This window comes from Alligator sinensis, unplaced genomic scaffold, assembly GCF_000455745.1.
Source record: "Alligator sinensis unplaced genomic scaffold, ASM45574v1 scaffold1122_1, whole genome shotgun sequence".
Lineage (NCBI taxonomy): Eukaryota > Metazoa > Chordata > Crocodylia > Alligatoridae > Alligator > Alligator sinensis.
Genome location: NW_005842467.1, coordinates 810,041 through 831,824, shown reverse-complemented (window position 1 = coordinate 831,824; position 21,784 = coordinate 810,041). Strand labels below are relative to the sequence as shown.

At 41.2% G+C, this 21,784-nt stretch overlaps 1 protein-coding gene across 2 annotated transcripts in view; it reads left to right on the top strand.

Annotated features, from left to right (window-relative positions):
• The window catches only part of ARAP2 (ArfGAP with RhoGAP domain, ankyrin repeat and PH domain 2), a 246,403-nt gene that overhangs the window by 36,947 nt on the left and 187,672 nt on the right, over nt 1-21,784 (top strand). For both annotated transcript variants that reach the window (XM_025212512.1, XM_006030846.3), the window contains exons 5-8: nt 5,738-5,826; nt 6,579-6,914; nt 14,304-14,373; nt 21,199-21,319. In XM_025212512.1, the coding sequence (XP_025068297.1) occupies nt 5,738-5,826; nt 6,579-6,914; nt 14,304-14,373; nt 21,199-21,319 (616 nt within the window). The remainder of the gene's footprint in view (nt 1-5,737; nt 5,827-6,578; nt 6,915-14,303; nt 14,374-21,198; nt 21,320-21,784) is intronic.

The following is a 21,784-nucleotide window of genomic DNA, read 5'->3' as shown; positions in this document are numbered from 1 at the left end:
TGCATCTGCTGATGCACGATAAAGTGCCATTGGCTTTTCTGATGGCTTCGTCACATTGCCGACTCATGTTCATCTTGGAGTCCACTAGGACTCCAAGATCCCTTTCCGCTTCTGTTCCACCAAGCAGGTCATTTCCTAGGCAGTAGGTATGCTGGACATTTTTCCTCCCTAGGTGCAGCACTTTGCATTTCTCCTTGTTGAATTGCATTCTGTTGTTTTCTGCCCATTTGTCCAACCTTTCCAGGTCTGCTTGTAGCTGTTCCCTGCCCTCCACCATGTCCACTTCTCACCACAGTTTTGTGTCATCCGCAAACTTGGACAGAGTACGCTTCACTCCCTCGTCCAACTCGCTGATGAAGACATTGAAGAGTATCGGTCCTAGGACCGAGCCCTGCAGGACTCCAATGCCCACACCCTTCCAGGTCGATACCGACCCATCCACTATGGCTCTCTGGGTGTGACCCTCTAGCCAATTCGCCACCCACCGGATTGTGTAGTCATCCAAGTCGCAGCCTCTTAAATCACACCTTGGTCGGGTAGTCGATAGTAGACACCCACCGTTAAGTCCCTTCCCCCTGACCCCCTTGTATTCTAACCCAGAGCACTTCAGTCTGCCCCTCCTCTGACCCCCGTGCTGTTTGTTGAGGACGTGTATTGTTCTTTGACGTAGAGCGCAAGACCTCAACCTTTCCTCCCCGTTCTATCCTGCCTGTACAGCCTACAGCCCTTGATGTTTACTGCCCAATCATGGGTTGAATCCCACCAGGTTTCAGTGAGCCCCACTATGTCCGGGTTTGCGTTGGCTAGCAGGAGGGCAAATTCCTCGTGCTTGTTCCCCATACTACGAGTATTGGTGTAGAGGCATTTAAGGCCTCTTGTGGGTGCATGCACCTCCCCTCTGATCCCAGGACTATTCTGACCCCTGTCACTTACCTGGGTACTTGTGCTCATCACCTGTCTTGGCTGGGAAGTGTCCTTGTGGCCCTGTGGCCCCATCTCCTGGCAAAGCTAGTTTAAAGCATGCCATACGAGATCAGCAAACCTGGAAGAGAAGACACGCTTGCTTTAGAGTTAAGGCATTTTGCTATCATGATCTTGTCTAATGACTGTGTACTGTAAAATAGATCAGCAGTCCTCAGAGAAAAAACAGAACTCAGAATCTCTCATCCCTCCTAAAGGAGTTTCCTCATCTGCAGGCTACAGTCATGTTTGTTCTTTCTTGCTTGCCCTCCTGATCCCAGGAGTCTTACAGAACAACAACATAGTTTCAATAGGATGAAGACTGCTGCTCCCTACCCTTAACTCATAGCTTGCTGGTAGGACAGTTAGGATGGGTTGAACTGTCCCTTGAACTAAAGATGGTAAAGAAACCAGATTGTGCTTTGGAGTCAATGTTACAACATTCTGAAATGAAATGATGTATCCTGAAATTCCTGTAGGAATGTTTGCATCCAGGATTGGATGCTATGTTTCTTTTTAAATAATACGACTTGTCATGCAGTATGAGCCAATATATTTAAATAATTTAAAAATGATTCTCAACTATTTTTAAGTATAAAGACAGATTTTTATTTTTTCAGGGACAAATGGATATTGATGGCTGAAAGGATAACATCTAATTACATCATTTTTTTCACATTGAGCCATTTGTTATATGATGATGACAATTTTTTTAAATCAAAGGAATGTCTTTTAGAAAACTATCAAAACATTAACTAGTTTCCCTGAAGTATAACATATCAGGTAAATGGTTAGTGTTATTAATTAGTGAAATGGGTACACCATTTCTTGCATAATATTTTATTTTGCAAACATTTCTACAAGCAAAAGTACCACATTTGAGTGTGCATTTTATTCACTGTAAATACTCTTAAATCTTTTATGCTGCAGCACATTGATGTTTACTGAAACTGAGCAGGATGACCTACTACTTGCAGGCTACTGATATGCCACAGTTTTTGTGACATTCTTCACATGTTCAGCTTTTGTCTTGGCCCTTTTTTAAGCTTGTCCCCCATCTCTTTCTAATGTTGCCAAGACACAGCTATTGAGTATGAGTTGATATACAGCTTATCAGAAACAAGCAGTGGTGGGAACTTATCCTTTTTACTAAAATTTAGGCCCCTGACAGACATGTGCATGTTAGGAAACTTGATTGTAGGATCCCAAATTTTGGTTCTCTTTGCTCCCCTGTCTGGGAGCCTTGATGAGCTGATTGGAGCACCCAGTTGGGGGAGTGCACCACATGCTGGGAGTTATGATCAGTTCACAGGTTGTGCTTCTCAGCTCAGAGCTCTGATCAGCTAAGGGGCGCTTCTAGCCTCTGGAGGATGTGCGGGCTGGGAGCGACCCAAACCCTTTTCCGTGCTGCACGCGGGCTGTGGCCAGTAGCCCGGGCATGCTGGATTGGAGAGGGAGGTCGATGAGCTGGAATTAGGCACAAACGCTTAGCGGTAGTTTTAAATATTGTTTACTTACACCGAGATGGCAGTGGTGTAGGCTGGAAAACTTGCTTGAGTTGCAGTTACAGACACAGACAACACGGATGATCACGTGGAGTTTGCTAGGCTTCACGGAACAGAGCTCCGGATGCTCTGGGTGAACGCGCCACCAAAATCGAAATCGGAGATACGTCTTATAAAATTTGTGATTGAAGACGGGAAGAGGTGGGCGATGGATCAGGTCGCCAAACTCCTCTAAATCTCACACAGGGTCTCTGTTACCCTGCCATGTATCCAGAGTCCCCACGAGATGGATGTGGAGTCCTCTTCGGCTTGGGCGGAAACTGCTCAAGCCTCTTATACGGCTAACAGGCCAATTGTTAGCCACCACGTGGGAATAATTTAAAACTAGCCAATAGCGGGGAACGAATTTGCATATCGGTGGTGGGAACTCTTTTGCACCGTGCATTCCTCTTGCAACTTGAGCAATTCACTCTGCAAAAGAAGCTGCAGAAAGGTGGGAAACTTGTCCCTGCACCGGGGTTTTCCTCTGTAACAGGAAACTCTCCCGTGCAATGAAGCTGCAATTTGTCGGGGATAATTCTGGTGCCGAAGCACACACAAAATCATGCCTTTGGGTCATGACAGAGGACACAGGAGTCTTGAAAGGCTGCTCCTGAGGTTGAGTACTGTCCGCACACTCAAGTGAATGCCTTATAGGAACCAGCTACAAAATTAGTGCGCATATTTTGTATAATAACTTTGTGGCTTATTCTTTGTTTTATCACACAATTAACTGATTGAATGTATGGCCAGGTAACTACTTAAGACATGATTAACCAGTTCATCATATCCTAAGTGTAATATCTGTCAGGGGCCTTAGTTAGATATAATGTACAGTTAAAAATAACTTGGTTCATTTAGACATTTCAATAATAAAATGAAAGTTGATTGTTTTCTCTTTCTAAAGGGAAACAAAACCAGTCATTAAATGCAAAATCTATGTTAATACAATAAGGTTCCCAGATAACATCAGGAAATGCAAATGTTAATGTTCCTAGATCAATTTTAGCTGCCATGTTGTAAGGTTTGAGGAAGGGGAGTAGGAAACTATTTTGGAACAAGCACTATGGATGTGGAATGACTTAATGTTTATAGCATTCTAAAAACCCTTTAAACCCCACAAGTGTAGACATTCAGGACAGTTTAAACTTTGTGGAATGAAGAACACATGTTTCAAGTCCTTTTTTGAGCTGGTCTTCCTTGAACTGGTTCAATATTATATGCAGGTGCAGAGCATGCTGTATCTAGTGTCTGGTCAGTCCTCTAGACATCTCAAACTGCAGGCCCATGAGGTGCAACCAGGACTACTGCTCAATAATCTGTTGTCTACAGATTAGACAATAGGGTGGGGAAACAGAAAGCCTCCGTGTCAGTTTGATTTCCTAGTCCAAGGTTTATTTGGTATGGGGGGGTATTCAGGTTTGGGGGCATCAAGGGGGTAGGCTTTGTAGCCCTTTGCTTGTGGTGGATGGTTGGTTGTGTGTGTGTAACAGTAAATGCCTGTCAGCTGATGGATGGGAAACAAAGCTGTTGCACAATTGGCACTTAATGGAACAAAATGATTGTCACTTCCATGCTCAATGTGAATGTATTAAACCATTAACTGTTAATTGGTCCTCTCTCTGTGCTGCACTTGCAGCCAACCTTGCCCTGCTGATTCCACCCTGCACACCCACCTCTATGCAATTGGTGACAATGTAAGGTACTTGATTGGCTTTCTAGAGAAAGTCCTTTCAAAGCTCCAGTATGGGTAGGAGACTGTGGGAAGTCTAAAAACAACTGTCAGTAAAGTAAGGGACACGCTCTTTAGGCGCCAAATTGGGAGGGCTGTAGGAATCACAGTCCCCACCCCTGCGGAGTCTGTGCCCAGACACCTGTTGGGGCTAGAGGGAGGAGAGGGGAAAGGGGTATATGATGGTGGCGGGGGGAGGAGCAGTGATATGCCCATGACCTGCCTTTGCCCCTCACTCCTAAGCCTTTCCTATTTGAAAAGTGAATGTTAGTTCACTTGCTTATTGGTTCAATCTGTGCAGTTAAAAAACAACAGCAACAACAAAAAACCCTGCAAAAATTGAATCAATTCAGCCTCAGGCTTTTTGACTGTGTGTACTTAACTTTTAAGCACAACAGCCAGGGCAGCAGCTCAGTGGAGTTCCTGGCGTGGGTCGGTAAGCGTGTTGCATTCCACCCCTGTTCTCGGATCCTGTGCTTTCTGAACTCCTCCCCACTGTCTCCACTCTCCGTAATGGTGACAGCTTGATATGCTACTGGCAATCAGCCCCCAGAATGAAGAAGCAGGGCCCCACATATATACCTGGTCACCCCTGGCTGGGTACTGCCACATAATGTAGTAGTGTGCAGTCAAGTACAGGCATGGGCCATACAGGGAAACAGAGGCATGGGCTATGGGTTATGTAGAGAGCAGTGGTGGTGGAAACACCTGTTGATCCCTCTAATCCCTGATTGGCTGGGAAGAGGCAGGAGCTCCTTGCTCTGTGCCTGGGAGAGAACCTAGCCTGAGCCTGAGCCAAGCTGTGCCTGACAGTAAGTGGGAGGGAAGAAGTGGGTGGGGAAGGAGTGGGTGGGGGGCACAAGCTAAGAGGGGTGGAGGTTGGAGGCTGCTGTGGGTCTGACTCTGGTTCTGACCTGTGCTCAGGGCCAGAGTCAAAACCGCAGCAGCTGCTGCTCCCCCCTCCACTTCATATGCCAATATAAGATGAGGGACTTTTCCCCATGCTGATTAAGGGGAGGAAATCTTGTCTATTGGAGTAAATATGGTAATGAGGGAAACTTGGAAGGAAAGTACTAGGTACATGTAACATTGAGTATTAGTATAACTGCCGAAATCTTTTCACTTTTTTTTTCTTTACTGTGCAGCTATGGCAGAATATTAATTCACTTATTTAGAAAACAACTTGTGTCAGGAAGATATTATATCATACATGTATCTAATGTATAATGCATATACATTTGAATTGTGAGCATTAATCATAGAGAGCTTTTTATTGGAGAAAAGATTGAATAATTTGAAATTAGTGATACCTTTTACATATACTTTAAAATAATTATCTGCCTTTAGAAGCATTTGAGAGATTAAATCAAATTGCTAAATGCAATAAAGAAGAATTTTAGTCTGGAGCCTAATTCTTAATTTGATACATCTAATAACTTTGATATCATCTAACATTCCAGAGAAGATGTTCAGTTTTCACAGTATTTTTCTTTTTTCGTAGGAAATCTGTGGTGATGAACTCTGGACTGTGGAAGGAAAAAAGAAAGAGGAAAAAATGAATGAAGAATATTCTTCTCATTATAATTCATGGTATTTATTATATATGAGTTTAAATTTAAGAGGATAGTATGTTGCTTATACCGGTCATCAAATTCTTCCTTGAAGTAATTGTTTCCTGGTCATGACTAGGACTACCAGAGCCCAGATTCCACTCCAAAATCAAATTGAAATTGAGCTCTCTGGGTACATCTTTCCCCTGTCACTGATTTGTGCTGATGATGTTTGTAGAGCTGTTTAGGTACCTACTAACACCAAGAGCAGGGAAATTGACATGTTTATTTTGGATATCTTCCAGGTTTCCATTTTCTGCTTATTCTCTTCCTACTCTGCTACCTGATTTATGCACCCTAACAAAATCTTTTTTTTAATTTTACTTCTGAGGTAAGGCAGTATCTCATATCTAGAAAGGCAGCCCCAGCCTTCAAATGTAGCAGCTTCTACCTGATAGCCCTGAGGATTTTGCCTACCTTTGAAAGGGAAGCAAACCCCTAAGTATTTGTAAAGAGTATGGATTTAGTTGATCATTTATGACAAATTTTTCTTTAAAATCTGCAAAATTCAGACTTCCAAAGTGGGCAGCAATTATGAAGTGGGCTTCATTGCCAAACTCCAGTGATTTAACATGGTAGGATTTACTCTGTCATGTGTAAAATAAATTTGAATTACATTCAGTTTGTGGGTACTTGCCTCACAGCAAAGATGAAACAATGTAATTCATAATTAGTCATTGTTTGTGTTTTTGTATCTAGTAAACCAATAACAAATGCTTTCGTTTCTTCTAGTGTTTTTAGTAATCCGATGGGGAAGGTGTTTGAGGACCATGTGAAAACTGAATTAAAATCTCAAGAAAACAAGTGTGTTGAATCAGGAGAGCTTGTCAGAGAACCTGAATATTCAACTGTGGATGAATGTTCCCACTATTTAAGAAAAAACAATTGTAAAGCCAAAAAACAAAGTGGAAATCAAACCCAGTCTGTGAAAGAACAAACTTATTTTCGGCCATTTGATGATGACCAACTTTTTGCTTCACATGAACCAATAACACCCTATGCTTGTTTTTATGGACCATCGGTGAAGAAGATAAAAGCAGGGTGGTTGGATAAACTGTCTCCTCAGGGGTATGTTATATTTTATTATGATTTAAATATCTTAAGAATTGTATTTGTGTCATAGGTTTTCATGATTAAAAAAAAAAAAAAAGAAATGTTAAGTCTAACAAGGTAGTGAATCACAGTTGTCTCATGAGAAAGTATAGGGAAATGGATGGGAACAACAGTAATAAAAGCAGCATGGGTTTTAAATAAGTTTTTCAATATTGTTTTATGGATTATATTACCTAGTTAAAAGACTATTCAAGAGGTGTACTTATGTCTTTTAAGAGCATTTAATACATTTTAGGTTGTGGATGCTATTCCAAGTTTATATTTTGATTTATTCTGTAATGGTTTGAATGTGTTTGGGCTGACGAGCAGGAATATCATGAACTTAAAAATTCCTTTTGCCATGCTGGATGTAGATCCATATAAAAATTATCAGTAGGCGTGTTGCCAGCGGATTGATGGAAGTGATTTATTTCCCTCTACTTTGCACTGGTGAGGCCAGTCTGAAGAAGTGTCCACTTTTGCCCCCCCGTCCCCAACCACCTTACAGAAAGGATGTAGACAAATTGGAAAGCCCAGCGGAGGACAATGGAAATGGTTAGGGGGCTGGGGCCCATGACTTCTGAGGGGTGGGTGAGGGAACTGGGCTTATTTAGTCTGCAGAAGAGAAGACTGAGTAGGGATTTGATAGCAGCTTTCAACTACCTGAAGGATGATTCCAAAGAGGATGGAGCTAGACTGATCTTAGTGGTAATAGATGAAGGAACAAGGACCCATAGTCTCAAGTTGCAGCAAGTGTAGTTTAAGTTAGATATTAGGAAAAACTTTTTCAGGAGGAGGGTAGTAAAGTACTGAGGTTACTGAGAGAGGTTGTGGAATCTCCATCCTTGGAGGGTTTTAAGACCTGCCATACAAACCTTGGCTGGATTGATCTAGTTGGGACTGGTCCTGCTTTGAGCAGAGGGTTGGACTAGTTGACCTCTTGAGGTCCCTTCTAATCCTAATTTTCTATGATTCCATGACTTCTGTAAGGGAAATTCTACTAGGTTGTGTAACTATACAGCTAAAATGATCCAGTTCATAGATATTGGGTAGGAAGAACTGCAAAATTAAGGTCAAAGTCTTTTCTTCCGCCACGTCGACCCTGTATCATCTTTGAGCTGCAACATATCCTCTAAGGCAAGCAAAAAGTTTTCATTTAAAAACAGCAAGTGATGAAGATATTAATACATACCTAGGTAAATTATTTTGATAGTTAATTATCTTCACTTCTTAAATATGTGTTTGTTTTTTTTATTGTCAGAGGTGGATTACATTTTGGATTTAATCACTGGCTTTCATGTCTGCCTTTGTTAAACACCATTTTACATTGGCTCTTTCTCATGTAGAGACTTCTATACCATGATTGCTTTTAAACCTCTTCTTAACAAAATAGTTTGAGCTTTTAGTTTGTCACTCTAAAACAGATTGTCCAGCTCTTCAATCATTCTTCTCTCCTTTCCTGACCTTATTCTGGTTTTGATATCTTTTTGTAAAACAGACACCAGAACAACGCATACTGTATATCCTTGCATACTACCTGCCCTCCTCCACTTCAAATAAGACATGGACCTTGTATTGGGAAAGCAGAATGAAGAGAAAAAGATTGTTCTAAAATCATGGCAGAATTCTGGCTACATGGTTGGATAGTGAATGGCTAAATCTTGACTAGCACTGCTCAGGCAATAGCTATAGTTTTAATTTTCTCCTAGCTTCTGTTGAATTGACAACAGTTTTGGCTATGGAAAGACTTAAAGTTTGCACTCTGCATCTGCCTTTCCAGTAAACATTACAACTCCTTGGAAAGCCATTGCATGCTTTAGTACTGGCTTAGAAAATCAGCTTTTCTGCTTAACATACGTACCTCAGTTAAATAGTGCTGATTCTTTAGGGGAGGTGCATGTGGTATGCAAGTACATATGGTAGCTTCCCAGTATTCTGTTAAGGCTGTGGGGGGATATCAAGTATGCACTGGTAGGTGGCATTATGCCCAGCATTAATGGAATGTTTCCCTGTTCTCTTGTGAGAATTGTTTTCTTTTTTCCCCTTAGCTATAACGTGGCACTGGGAGCTCAGGTTACATTGGTTATACAGTGTATTCCCAAGTCCTTCCAGTACAGTTTTATAAGCATGTTTGGTATTCTTTGTCCATAGAATTTTGAACTTAAACCTCCCATAACAAAATGTATTAAGATTAGCTCACATTACCAAGTAATCTGATTAAATGATTAATGCAGGCCATCTCCATCTTAATTACCATCTTTATTATCATAATTATCTACATATTTTCCTGAAAAGCTGTTTTTTTTTATTGGCATTGTAGAAATTATATAAATATCAAACGATGTGCCAATAACTGATTCACTTGGGACTCCATTAAAAATGTCCTCCTTTAGGTGACACATATACAGTTCCCCATATACAGTTATTTTTTAAATCTATCTGTTAAACTAGTTCTAATTCACTTAAACTTGTAAAAATAGACTACTATTTTTTATGATAATGCTGTTCTTTTAAAAATAGAACAACAAAGCGATATTGGAATAATATATTTAAACTTAATCCTTCATGACAATGAGACTTGTAAACCTCCCAGTAAATGGCATCAGTTTTATAAGAGTTGACCCGTATTTTCATAACTAATGCCAATTACTACTCTTTTATCATCTGATTCTATACTGATTGCATCCCACCTGAGCCTTTCCATAACTTTTGATCAGTTTTGATGTGTATTCCCCTCTATCAAAAATAAGTTATGATTTGCTTGAATGACTCTATTGAATTAGCTTGGTTTAGGCATGCCAGCTTCTATAGCTAATGGCACATTAAGAAGTTGTGGTGAATTCCATGTCTGGCTGCCCTTGACTTTCCAGCCTTATTGGTATTTGTTTGCTGCAAAGTTGACTACGGACAGACTTTAGAAAGATTTTGAAACGCAACTATTGTCTCTGAAGCCAGATCAAATGCCATCATCAGTTTGTAGCCATATCTTTGCATTCGCTCTTGTGTCTTAGTCTCCTTATACAATCATTTCACTGTGGTTCAAGTACAACTTTTGGTTAACTGCAGAATGTCCTAGTCTTAGCTTCCACAAACTGGCTGGCTAAATTTATAACATTTGAGGATAAATATATGAGGGGTGAGGAACTTTTCAAAGGTTTGCAGTATTGTGTAGGAGTTGGAATGAGCCATAACATTTATGTTTAGCAGAGTCTCATAAAATAGTTTCATTGAAATTCATGTAGCAATGAACCTTCTTGTATTCTTTACTTAAAGTCCAAACAAATCTAAGTCCCTTAGTTGTTCTATCAATTAATGAAAATTTTTCTTACAATTAGAAATTTCCCAGACTTCTGAAAACTGAGTCTTCCTCACTGCAGGTGAATATATGTTTCATTGCCATGGCACATGTGGTGTAAAGCCATGCAATTGTAAGATTTCCATCTTCTGGGATCCTGTGGCTTGGTAGTCTTATGCATTTCCTCAGAGATGCACATGCCAACCTTTCAGACCACCATATTACAGGATACTGGTGCTAGGGAAATGTTATTTTAGATAGTTGTAAATCATGTATTTAAAGGAGAGTATGGGTTCTTGTTCCAGTTAATTTACTATAAAATATAACATCAGTTGACATGGAATATGAAACCAAGTTCACTTTTTTTTCTCTTTATAGTATTTTGAAACATCGCTTGTAGGATTTATTGTCGTTTTAATGGAAACTAGTTTTACATTGGCCTTTTCAGGTTGGGAACAATTATGATTTATTGTTGTCATATAATACGTGTTAATTAAACCAGAACTGCTATTATTTAATTAAAGTTTTGATAAACTATCACAGTCTACTAATCTTAAAGCAGAACACTCATTTAACAGGAAGGGAATTAATGGAAGGAAAAAGAGATGTTAGAGAGGGGTCTTGTTCTTGCTTAATTAACTGTTTAATGGATTTTAGAATTGAAACTCATATACAGCTGATAACTAATGGCCTGTCAACATTTTTAATGAACACAATGAACTTTTTCAGGTTCATGTAAAGTCATCTTTTAAGGAGGTCTTGATACAGATGAATTTAAAAACAAACTGAGATAATCAAATAAACTATATTAACTATTTCCAGTTTTATAAAGTTCATTTTAAAAACAAGAAAATGAGAGCGCATAAATTAATTTTGCAGGAAATGTCTTCTTGTACCCTAATGTCTAGTTTTATAGATTTCTAAATCTTTTGATGTTTGTGTTACCAGGTTCCCCAAGCATGAAGAACATGGTCTGTTCTTAACCTTAGCTCATCCTCACAAGGAACAGTCTTTGCTCAGACTTTTGTATTTGCTGAGTCCTAGATTATTTTCCTTACACCTCATAGGTACATAGAAAGGGGCAAAGCAGCTGATTAATTTGGGATTTACAGGAGTTTGAGGAATATTCTCACTTCCATGAAGGCAGGTTTTTGCATAAAGCTGCTGGAGAGGCAGAAGAGAAAAATGTGCAAATAATTTACATGGCTCTGATTTAATATTTGGGATCATCTAGTATCTGAGGCTATCCTGACTTAGGAACCTTTTGAAAAGTTCTCATCCATTGCTTCTCTAGGGCTAGGGACAGACATTACACATAAATCGTTTTAAGTGATCAGAAACTGGTTTAAACCTGTAACAAAACAGATGTTCAGAGCACATAAACCAGACTGGAAGTGGCTGAAACTGGTTTGAGGTAAGCCTGGTTGAATGTAGTATCAGACTTAACTGATTTGGGTTAAATTGGTATATGCAATGTCTGTCATAGACCCCTTCCTGGTTTAAGTTAAATCAGAGTCCTCCAGCATCTTAGATGCTTTGCAACTCTGGGTGGGGCTCTGTTCTCTGCTTCAGCCTAGCAGGGCTGGCCCCTCCCTTCTGCTCCCTGGCTGCAGCTCTGGCAGAGACTGCAGGTATCGCAGCATCTGCCAGGTTTCCTTCTGCCCCCCCCCCCCCACTTCCTACTCAAGCAGGGATTTCCCCCTCCCCTCTGCCTTACACAGACACCTCTCAGCATTCACTAGCATACCACATGCTGGCTGTGGCCTGTGCTGTGGGAGATAGGATAGTGTTGGCTTAGGGCTTTTTGGAACTAATCAACAAGTATCTGGTAATGTTCCTCCATTCATTTCTTGGAAAAAGTTGTTTAAGAAGAGCTTGAACTAATGAGAGAGGCTGTTGTTTTGTTTGATGGGCTGACAAATTCATAGACTTTCGTAGACATTTGGGCTGGAAGGGACCTTGGAGGATCATCGAGTCCGGCCCCCTACCCCAGGGGCAGGAAGTCAGCAGGGATCATAGGATCCCAGCAAGATGAGCATTGAAGGTGTTCAAAGTGGGTGCTTGAACCACCTCTGGCAGCAGTGTATTCCAAACTTGGGGGCTCAGACAGTAAAGAAATTCTTTTTTATGTCTAGCCTGAATCAGTCGCAGCGGAGTTTGTGACCATACAATCTTGTCATGCCTTGGGGCACTGTGGTGAACAGATGTTCCCCCAGATCCTGATGAGCACCCCAATAAACTTATAGGTGGCCACCAGATCACCCCTGAGTCTGCGCTTTTCCAGGCTGAAGAGCCCCATAGCTCTCAGCCTCTCTTCATAAAGTCTGTTTTCCTGACCTCTGAACATGTGTGTGGCTCTCCTCTGCACCCTCTCAAGCTTCTCCACATACTTTTTGAATTGTGGAGCCCAAAATTGGATGCAGTACTCCAGCTGCGGCCTCACCAAGGCTGAGTGCAATGGGAGAATGACATCCCGGGATTTGCTTGAGAAGCATCTATGGATGCAAGCCAGCGTTTTGGTCACTTTACTAGCCGCAGCATCACACTGAAGGCTCATGTTCATCTTGTGGTCAACCATGACCCCCAAGTCCCTTTAGTCTGTAGTGCTAACCAGCGTAGCACTGCTGAGCCTATAAGCATGCTGCAGGTTTTTCCTCCCAGGGTGGAGAACCTTGCATTTTTCAGTGTTGAATACCATCAGGTTCTCGTCCGCCCATTTCATGGGCCTGTCGAGATCTGCCTGGATCACCTTCCTGTCCTCAGGTGTGGATGCTTTACCCCAGAGTTTGGTGTCATCAGCAAACTTGGCCAGTCTGCTTCTGACACCAATGTCAACATCATTGATGAAGATGTTAAATAGTATAGGCCCTAATTGGCTAATTGGCGGCCCAGCATTTTCCCTGCACCAAACCCTTGGTGTGCCCCCCAACCCTCCACGGGGGAACCATCCTTCCAGCTAGGAGCTGGTTCCCTCAGTCTTAGAGAGGGTTCACTACCCCTGGCAGGGTCCCCCCAGCCCTGCCCCTGGTGCAGAGAAGGGATCCTTCCTGCTTTGTTACCAGACTTAGTATTAGACTTTAGGGTCAGGGGGGAAAAAATGCACCCCCCTGCACTGGACCCCCAGCTGGGTGCTGCCTCACATGTAGAAGGGAGGAGGGGGAAAGCCTAAAGCAGGGGCTCTATTCCCTGTTCCTGCCTGGAGCTGGGAAGGATTCCCTTAGCCACACCCCTCCTCAGCTTCTGGGCCAGCTGAAAAGGGTTGTAAGAGAACCCACCCCACTGACCCAGCACTGGACCCCCAGCAAGGGTCTGCCTGGTTGTGGGGGCGCAGTGAGGGAAGCTGTCAAAGGCTTTCTCACCATGGTCCCAGCTGGGAGCCAGGGACACGCCCAGGCCACCTGGGGATTGGGAGGGGGTGGGGAAACCCCCCTGGCCCAGCACTGGACCTCAACTGAGGTCTGCCTGGTATGGGGTGGGGGAAGCCTGTGGAGGCTTCTCATCCCCCTCCTCGTAGGCCAGGAGTGAGCTGGGAGTGAGCCAGGGCCATGGTACTCGGTTCCTGGCTGGCGCCTGCCTGGACCAGCTTGGGGGAGGGAGGGAAGAGCCCCTTGGCCTGGCACCAGATCCCTAGCCAGGCCTGCTGAGGAGGAGAGGAAGGCGGGGGGGACATGGTCTTATTACAGTAATCCATTGTTTAGTATAGTAAGCTGTAAAATTTAAAATACTGAAAGTTCTTTTATAACTTACTGTTAGGTATATAACTTAAGAGGCAGAAATGAAAATAGCTTGGGGTGGGGAAAATACAAAATACACTGGTTCATAAAAGAAATCCACTAACATTGCATCTACAGTTCCAGTTGTTCAATCTTCTTTTCCTTATATGCGAAATCAAATATCTTTTTAAAAATGTAATTATGACGGAGCTTTCTTCGTATTTTATTTGTCCCCAAAAGAGACTCTTGGGCATGCTTCCTCTTTTTCTGTAATTCTAGCTTGAACAGCTCCCAGTAATAGTGTGTAGTCACTTGTTTTGTATAAGGCAAAATGTGTACATTTTTTTTAATTCACAGAAAACGTATGTTTCAGAAGCGCTGGGTTAAGTTTGATGGAGACACTATTTCTTATTACACTAACGAAAAGGTAAGTGCCTCATTAATTTTTTTTTTTTAAACATGATTTTGATCTCATCCAGATTAAGTTTAGAAGTAAGGTGCAAGTTGTGCTACACTTATTGTACCATAATGAATTTGGAAAGGACTGGTACTTACAGTGACTTTTTTTGGTGTTTGTTCATTAAATGGTATTTTCACTTCTAATGATTAGGACGTGACATTGTTTAGGTCTAACTACCAATCCTTAGCATGTCATCATAGATCTACAATTCCATTTTTGCTGTTATTTATTTATTTTTTTTAATGATCCCTTTGGTTCTTCTGGCCCTCCCGACTCAAGGAGAAACTGCAGAAATTAGACAAGATAGAGTAAGATCCTGTGAACCCCATTACAGTGCTTTTTAATGGGTAACTTTGAATTCTGTTCTATCATGTTCAGCATGAGGAGCTGAACATGATAGAATTAAAAAAAAAAAATTGTTGCACAAGTCTAGTATTTATTGGAACTGTCCTCTGTCCAGCTAACAGTGTACTAGGCTAGTGTATGTTACGGCACTGGGAAGGGAACAAAAGCTTCTCATTGACCCCAGTTTCCTATCTCCTTATGTTCTCATTATTAGCAGTTGATAGATCTTACCGTTTTGCTACACTTAACATAAGTGAAGCATCTGTTTTGGAAGGTATTCCAGGTATTCTTTTCAATCTTTTTAGACTAATTGCTTTGGTAATGCTGCAAAATGCTACTAAAGTCGTATAGTGTATTTATAGTACCTCCATCTCATCACTTTTCTAGCAGCAGTCAAGCTTTACCCCATGTCCTTGATGGTCCAGAGGGCTTGAGCCTAAAGCTTTACCTAACTAAAGCTGGAATATTTTGGAACAGGGTTAGGAACAACACAAGTTTGCTTTAAGCTAACACTGCAATGAACAGAGATGCCTATAGTAATTCTGATTAGCTTCTGCAGGTAATAATAATAATTAGTGTATTACAAAGTGATCTAATACTATATAGATTGTGATACATTTAATAACGTAGCTATTTTTAGCTTGGAATATAACATGTGTTAAATAGCCTTACCTGTCAGAACTTATGGAGCCTAGAGGTGTTAGAGAAAAAGTGTGTGTGAGAGAACAATAAGTACGTTGCATGTAGGCAAGGTACTTACCATCTTTATCCATCTAAACAATGGAGTTTTAGTGAGTTTTCTGAATCTCTCTTCTCTCTTTCTCTCTTTTGCTACCATATTCTCGTAGAATTGTCTTTTTTTCATTCTGTTTTTTAATTAATACAGGCTTTTTCTTTCTCTCATTCTTGACTATATAAAGAAAAATGGCCAATTTCCTCCAAGCTTCAGTAAATCACTGATGCTGCACATTTCTTATACGTACATAGCCTTAAACAAGCTGATCAGCAACTTCCTGTGTGGTTACATCTTTAACTGAGTATGGTTAAGCAGTTCATGAGAGTGAAAAGAAAAAAAATAACTGCAGTCTGAGGATGCTCTTCAGTTACCAAATGTTCATGGTTTTTGCCTTAATGTGTTGTCTGTCTTTTGTCAAAAGCACTCCATTGCCAAAAAAGAAATTTTGGCCTTTTTATAAAGTTCATATATCAAAAGCGTGAGAAGCTAGAACAGATTAGAACTGGGTGGTGTCTGGTACACTGAGAATTTCAGATATTTGAAATCTGGCTTTCAAGCCTGTTTGGAACAGCTTTCCATCTCTGACCCTAAAATTCAAGTTATTTGAAAACAGAATTACAATTCTCTCTGCAATTGCACCTGTATTATATAACAAGACTTTTTAAAAAAAAAAACCAGTCATTTCTCTGCCTAGCTCAAATGACTCTGTATTATAAATAGACTGCAAAAACTCTTATATCCAGGGTCTCAGCTCAACATGAGTCTAGCAAACAGTTGGCTGAGGCTCTTAGCTGAATGGCTGCATGGCATGGCAGGAAGCTGGGTATAGTTCTGATAGAAGCTGTTTTGCAAACCACTTTTGAAACCTTCATAGCAAGCAGGGCTGTATCAGATCTTCATTGACATCTTAACCATCTCCTCAAAACTGTTTGATTTAATCTTTAAATATTTTTAATATTTGACAGAATATTGTTCCATCAGAATTTGAGTGACCTTCTTAATGTAGGAAGCTCTGGGGAAGAGGGAATATGGGTGATTTTGTCTTTAAACATCTAATTGCTAATTTAGAAAGCTTTCAGGGTATAGGGGAGAGGTTTGGGGCTTTTTTTTTCAGTATTAGACATTTATTTTATGTGCCCAACATCTGAGTGGCTACAGATTGATATTTCCCCCTATTTTTGTTATATGTATGGTTTCTTGAAAATACAACCCAGTAGAAACCACCACCTTACTCAACACCACCCTTCGTATTCAAGATAGAAAAACAGTAATCGGTATGGTTGCTATGCTGAACTGAACGATGTCAAAGGTGAGAGTTAGACATCTTCCCTCTGTGGGGCTCTGAAATCCTGGGATAACAAGAAACCCAACATGCAGCCCAGAGCTGGGTATCTATGTTTCAAAGGGGACAGGGATATTATTCAGATACAGCCATTGGCCTAATATTTTTTTATTAGCCAGCTCCAAGTACCTCTCTACTCTGGAGAACTCTTTAGAATCAGCTAACTTTCTAAACTTATTTTACAGGGATTCTAGTTCATTATTCCTTAGAGATCTTGATAAGGGCATCCTCTAAGTTCTAGTTGTTCGAGCACCTAAGCAGAAGTGCCTACAAGAATTATTTTTGTCTGGCCCAAAGACCCATATTTTAAGCATGTGCTCATGTCAGTTTTACATAGAAGAGGACCAAAGGAAATAAGGGTTGGAAGGGACCTCTTAAGGCCATTTAGTTCAAAGCCCTGCTCAAGACAGGATCATCTCTAACTACACCATTCTAGCCAAGTTCCATCTAACCTGCTTTTGAAAGTTTCCAAGGATGGAGTTTCTAAAACTTCTCTAAGTAGACTGTCCCAGTGCCTGACCACGCTCATAAACAAAATTTCTGTTAATCGCCAGCCTAAATTTTCCCCTTGAGTTTGGCATAAAACACAAAACCAAACTGCCCATAGTACCAGACCCAACAGAACTAAATTTGCAAAACACTCAGTGTTCCAAATCAGTCCTATCATGTACCCTTCTCCATAGATACCTGTGTAACTATATAGGGACATGCTACACGGTTTTTCTAGTACTTATATTTGTAGCACCAAAGACATGCCTATGTATAGTAAAGAAGAGAAGTGTGTTTCAGCGTTGAGGGAGAACATTCAACCATCTTGTTTTTCCCTCTTTGGCTAAGGACAGAAGTTACATACAAACTGGTTTAAGTGATCGGAAATGAGGTTCAAATCTGTAACCCCAGAAGTTCAGTACACTTAAACCCTTTCAAAATGGCTGAAACTGGCTTAAGATAAACCTGTTTGGATGTAGTATCAGACTGAACTGATTTAGTCAAAACCAGTTTATGGAACTTCTGTCTCAGACCCCTTCTCAGTTCAACTTAACTCAGTCCCCCAGCATCCCAGGATGCTTTGTAGCTCTGGGCTATGCTGTCTGCTCCAGCAGAGCAGGGTTGGCCCTGCCCTCCTGCTCCTGAGCCAGAACACTATCACTGCTCTGGCTGACTGAAAATAGGTTGAGGGGAAAACCTGGCTCCAGGCTCCAGTTGAGGCCTGCCCAGTTAGGACAAAGCAGCAGGGGAGTGTGGCCAGACGCCCACCCAGGCTGCCATGCTGATAAACCTCTTCCCCCTCCCACACTGAACCTCAGCTAAGGTCTGCCTGGCAGGAGTGGAGCCACACCTGCCAGGCTTTTCCCTTGCTCCCGACTCAAGTGGACAGCGGGGTCATGGCCAGATGCTGGGCCAGGCTGGCATGCTGAGTGGGGGAAGGGAGGATTTAACCCCCCTCCCCTGCCTGCATGGGACCCCAGCTGGGGTCTGCTTGGTGGGGGTGGAGCAGCCCCTGCCAGACTTTTCTCCACTCCTGCCAGGCAAACCCCAGTGGGTCCTGAGTACGTGGGGGAGGGGATTTAAACCCCCATACCGCCGGCCATGCCCCTCAGCCCCGTCTCCCCCCCGGTTGAGCAGGGAGCAGGGCAAAAGCCTGGCAGGGGCTGATTTTTCCCTCCCCTCCCCCTGCCCCAGGCACACCCTGGCTGTGGTCAGTACAGGCCGGGAGGAGTTTAACCCCTGCCCCGGTCACATACTCAGGAGGCTGGCTGGGGCCTGGCCATGCCCACCCCTCAACTCATGCAAGAAGCTGGGAAAAGCCTTGGAGGGCTTCTCTCCTAGCTTCCCTTCTTTCCCTTTGGCAGTGGCTGGAAGGCTGGAAGGTGTGCTCTACCATGCACCCCCCCCTCCAGATTTTGGCCTGAGCCACTGCTGGTGTATGGCTGCATTTCTATAATCAAAAGTTAATGTCTGTCCACTTCCTTCTTGGTCCAATCTAGGCAGTTTAAGTTAAACCGCAAAGATTGAATTGATTCAGCCTCAGGCTTTTTGATTGTCTGTATTTAGACTTTAAGTTTAGGGAACTCTATTTGAGAGCTTTTGTGGACTCCAGCTGTAGTAGGATGGCATTAGGGGAAGGGCAGGGCAGAGCAGGAGGGCAGCTTTTTGCTAAGTAGTAAGGTTTCCATAACATGAACCTAAGTCTATCAGAAAATGCATTTTAAATGTAAAGGAAGAAAAACTCTTTGTTTGCTGGTCTTTAAATTAATTGGGAAGGCATGGTATTAACTCTGAGGTTGTGGCAAAAGGAAATGTGATGTCTTAACAATTTCACTGGGAGCGATTTTTTTTTTTTTTTTTTTGGGGTTTTTTTTTTTTTTTTTTTTTGGGTTTGTTTTTTTTTTTTTTTTATTTTTGTAAGCTACTTTTCATCATTAGCACTTGCTTGTTGTGGTAGACTCAGTACCAGGACTTGGTTGAAATGAAAGTCCATGTCACCTTTTAACTTTTGTTGCTGCCACAGTGTTAATCCATGTTGTCTTTTTCTTCTGTCAGCCCTATATCAATGGTATTAGTAGTAGCAGAAAAGCCCCTATAGGTAAAGCACCAATTCAGCAATAATTTCCATGATAAGTTCCTGGTCTGACTAACTTCCAATTTTCCAAATCTTTAACCTGCTTTGTTGAAGGTTACCAAGTTTCTCTGCTGTAAATGGAGAGAGTGTATGTGTGTGTTTGCACAAAAACTGCCATCGTGACTTATTCCATTCAGAGAATCTCTCCAAAATGCATTTATATTAGGGGCAGAGGTGGGGGAGGGGGAGCCCTGCACATCTTAATATTTTATATAAGGAATACTTGCTACTTACATTAAATCTGAGTAATGAGCTACAGTACCAGATGCATCCAGTAGATGCCTGCAAACACCATAATATAATCATATGTGAATGTCTGTAGAAGGGGCAGCAATAATATACATTTGTTTTGTCAAGTGAAAAGGTATAGAATTTAATGCAACAAATAAAACATTACTAAGTTAATTTCTTTTCAAACATAAAGGTTTAATGAAAATATATACTATTCACATGTCATTCACTACACTGTGCCAATCTGTACTAAGATTAAAAACAAAACAAAGAGTAGTTCTTCATATGTATATTCATTTGAAGTATATCGCTATTTTTTGATAAATTGTCTAAGCTAAGCAGCTTTTGTGCACGTAGTACAAATATACCTTCAACTAAAGCATCAGAAAAGTACCATGTTTTATATGTAAGTAGTAATATATTGAACTTAATATACCATGTTATGGTTAGCCACTGAGCAGCTATTGAATATATATCAAGTCCTTGTGTAGATAGGTTTTAAAAATAAATATTTTTTTCCCACTTAAAGCATTCATTATTGTAACTAGAAAATCTACATGAGAAACTTAGACTTGAGGTCTGTTCAGATGCTTTTTTTGTTGCTGCTCTGGCCTTCAGGGGAGAGTAAATCCTAGATGTGCATTTGAGATCTCTTAATCAGAAGATAAATTGACCCAGGCAAAATAAGGTAGAAAATTCTGTCTCTGAAGCCAAAGAGTGTTTAAAAATGCTTATTATACACTCTACCAATTTCTGGGTTTTCTCATGGAAAGCACTGAAATTTGACTAACCACAATTAACAGTTGCCTTGATAATACAGTAAGGGGGTGACCTGAACCATTTTTACTTCAAAAAAAGAAAGTGATTCATTAAAAAGATTGAGGGAAGTACATTGTGGCCTACTTGAGTTTGCCTGGCTGCTTCTCCTGTTACCATTTTTCGTTAACTTGTAGGGAATCTTGTCACTCCTACCTCAGTCTCATTCCTTTTCAGAACTAAAGGTAAAATCCAGTGCACTTCTGTTGCCTTCTTCTTACTAACTGACAACCTGTAAAATACCATCTGATATTATGATCTCTGGGGGAAAAAGCCAATTTGGCTACACAAATAATTTATCCATATACTATATTTACTAAAGTCATAAAAGATATCCAAGGTTTAGGTAACATTTGGGTAAACTATACTTTTTGTTGCGAATACAAGGGATGCAATGGAATTTTGGAATACAGGGTTTTTGTAAAACTGTATTTTGTAAAATGAGAATTGATTTACTTATGGATAAAGCACTTGGGTTTTTATACCTTTCAGAAAGGAGCAGCTACAAAAGGTTGCAACTGATATTTTATGGTAAATTCTAATAGCCCAGAAGTATTTGATGCAACTTTAATATATTGAATGAGTAATAGCACAAAACGAATAAGTGTGAACTTTACAAACATCCTGGCAAATATCTCTAGCTAGAATAATTTAAAGATCTTAAAGGTGGTATTAATTATTTCTGTTGGTTATATATAGGATGTGTATTCGAAGGGGATAATCCTACTTTCAGCTATAGCTTCAGTCAGAGTCCATGGGGAAAATAAATTTGCAGTTGTCACAGCTAATAGGACATTTGTTTTCCGTGTGGAAAAGGAAGGTAAGTGGAGCACATGATATTAATGGCAATTGTTACATTATCATATCAGTGTCTATATGTAAAATGACTTCCTAATCAGCACTTGTCACAGTTCTGAAGGGATCCAGTCATCTTGGGTTCATCAATGGGATGCAAATAGATGCAAGTGTTACAATAAAGCTTTATTCCATATATCGTATGCGAGTTGTTTTGCCAACCACAGGAAAGGCGAGAGTCGGGTCTTGTGATTTGCAAAGTAAATTAGCAACAAAGTTTCTGAACTCTCTGGCAGACAAGGTTCTTTAGGTAAATCTGATGTAGTAGTGAATTGCCCATCAAAAATGATGGGGTTGGAGGGTGGGTGGGGATAGAGTGCTGCCACCTACCGCCCCACACCGCCACTGCTTCCCAGGAGCAGAGCGGGAAAGCTTGTTCCCTCCATCCCCTTCCACCAGCACCCCAGGCTGTTGCCCGCTGCCACCAGTG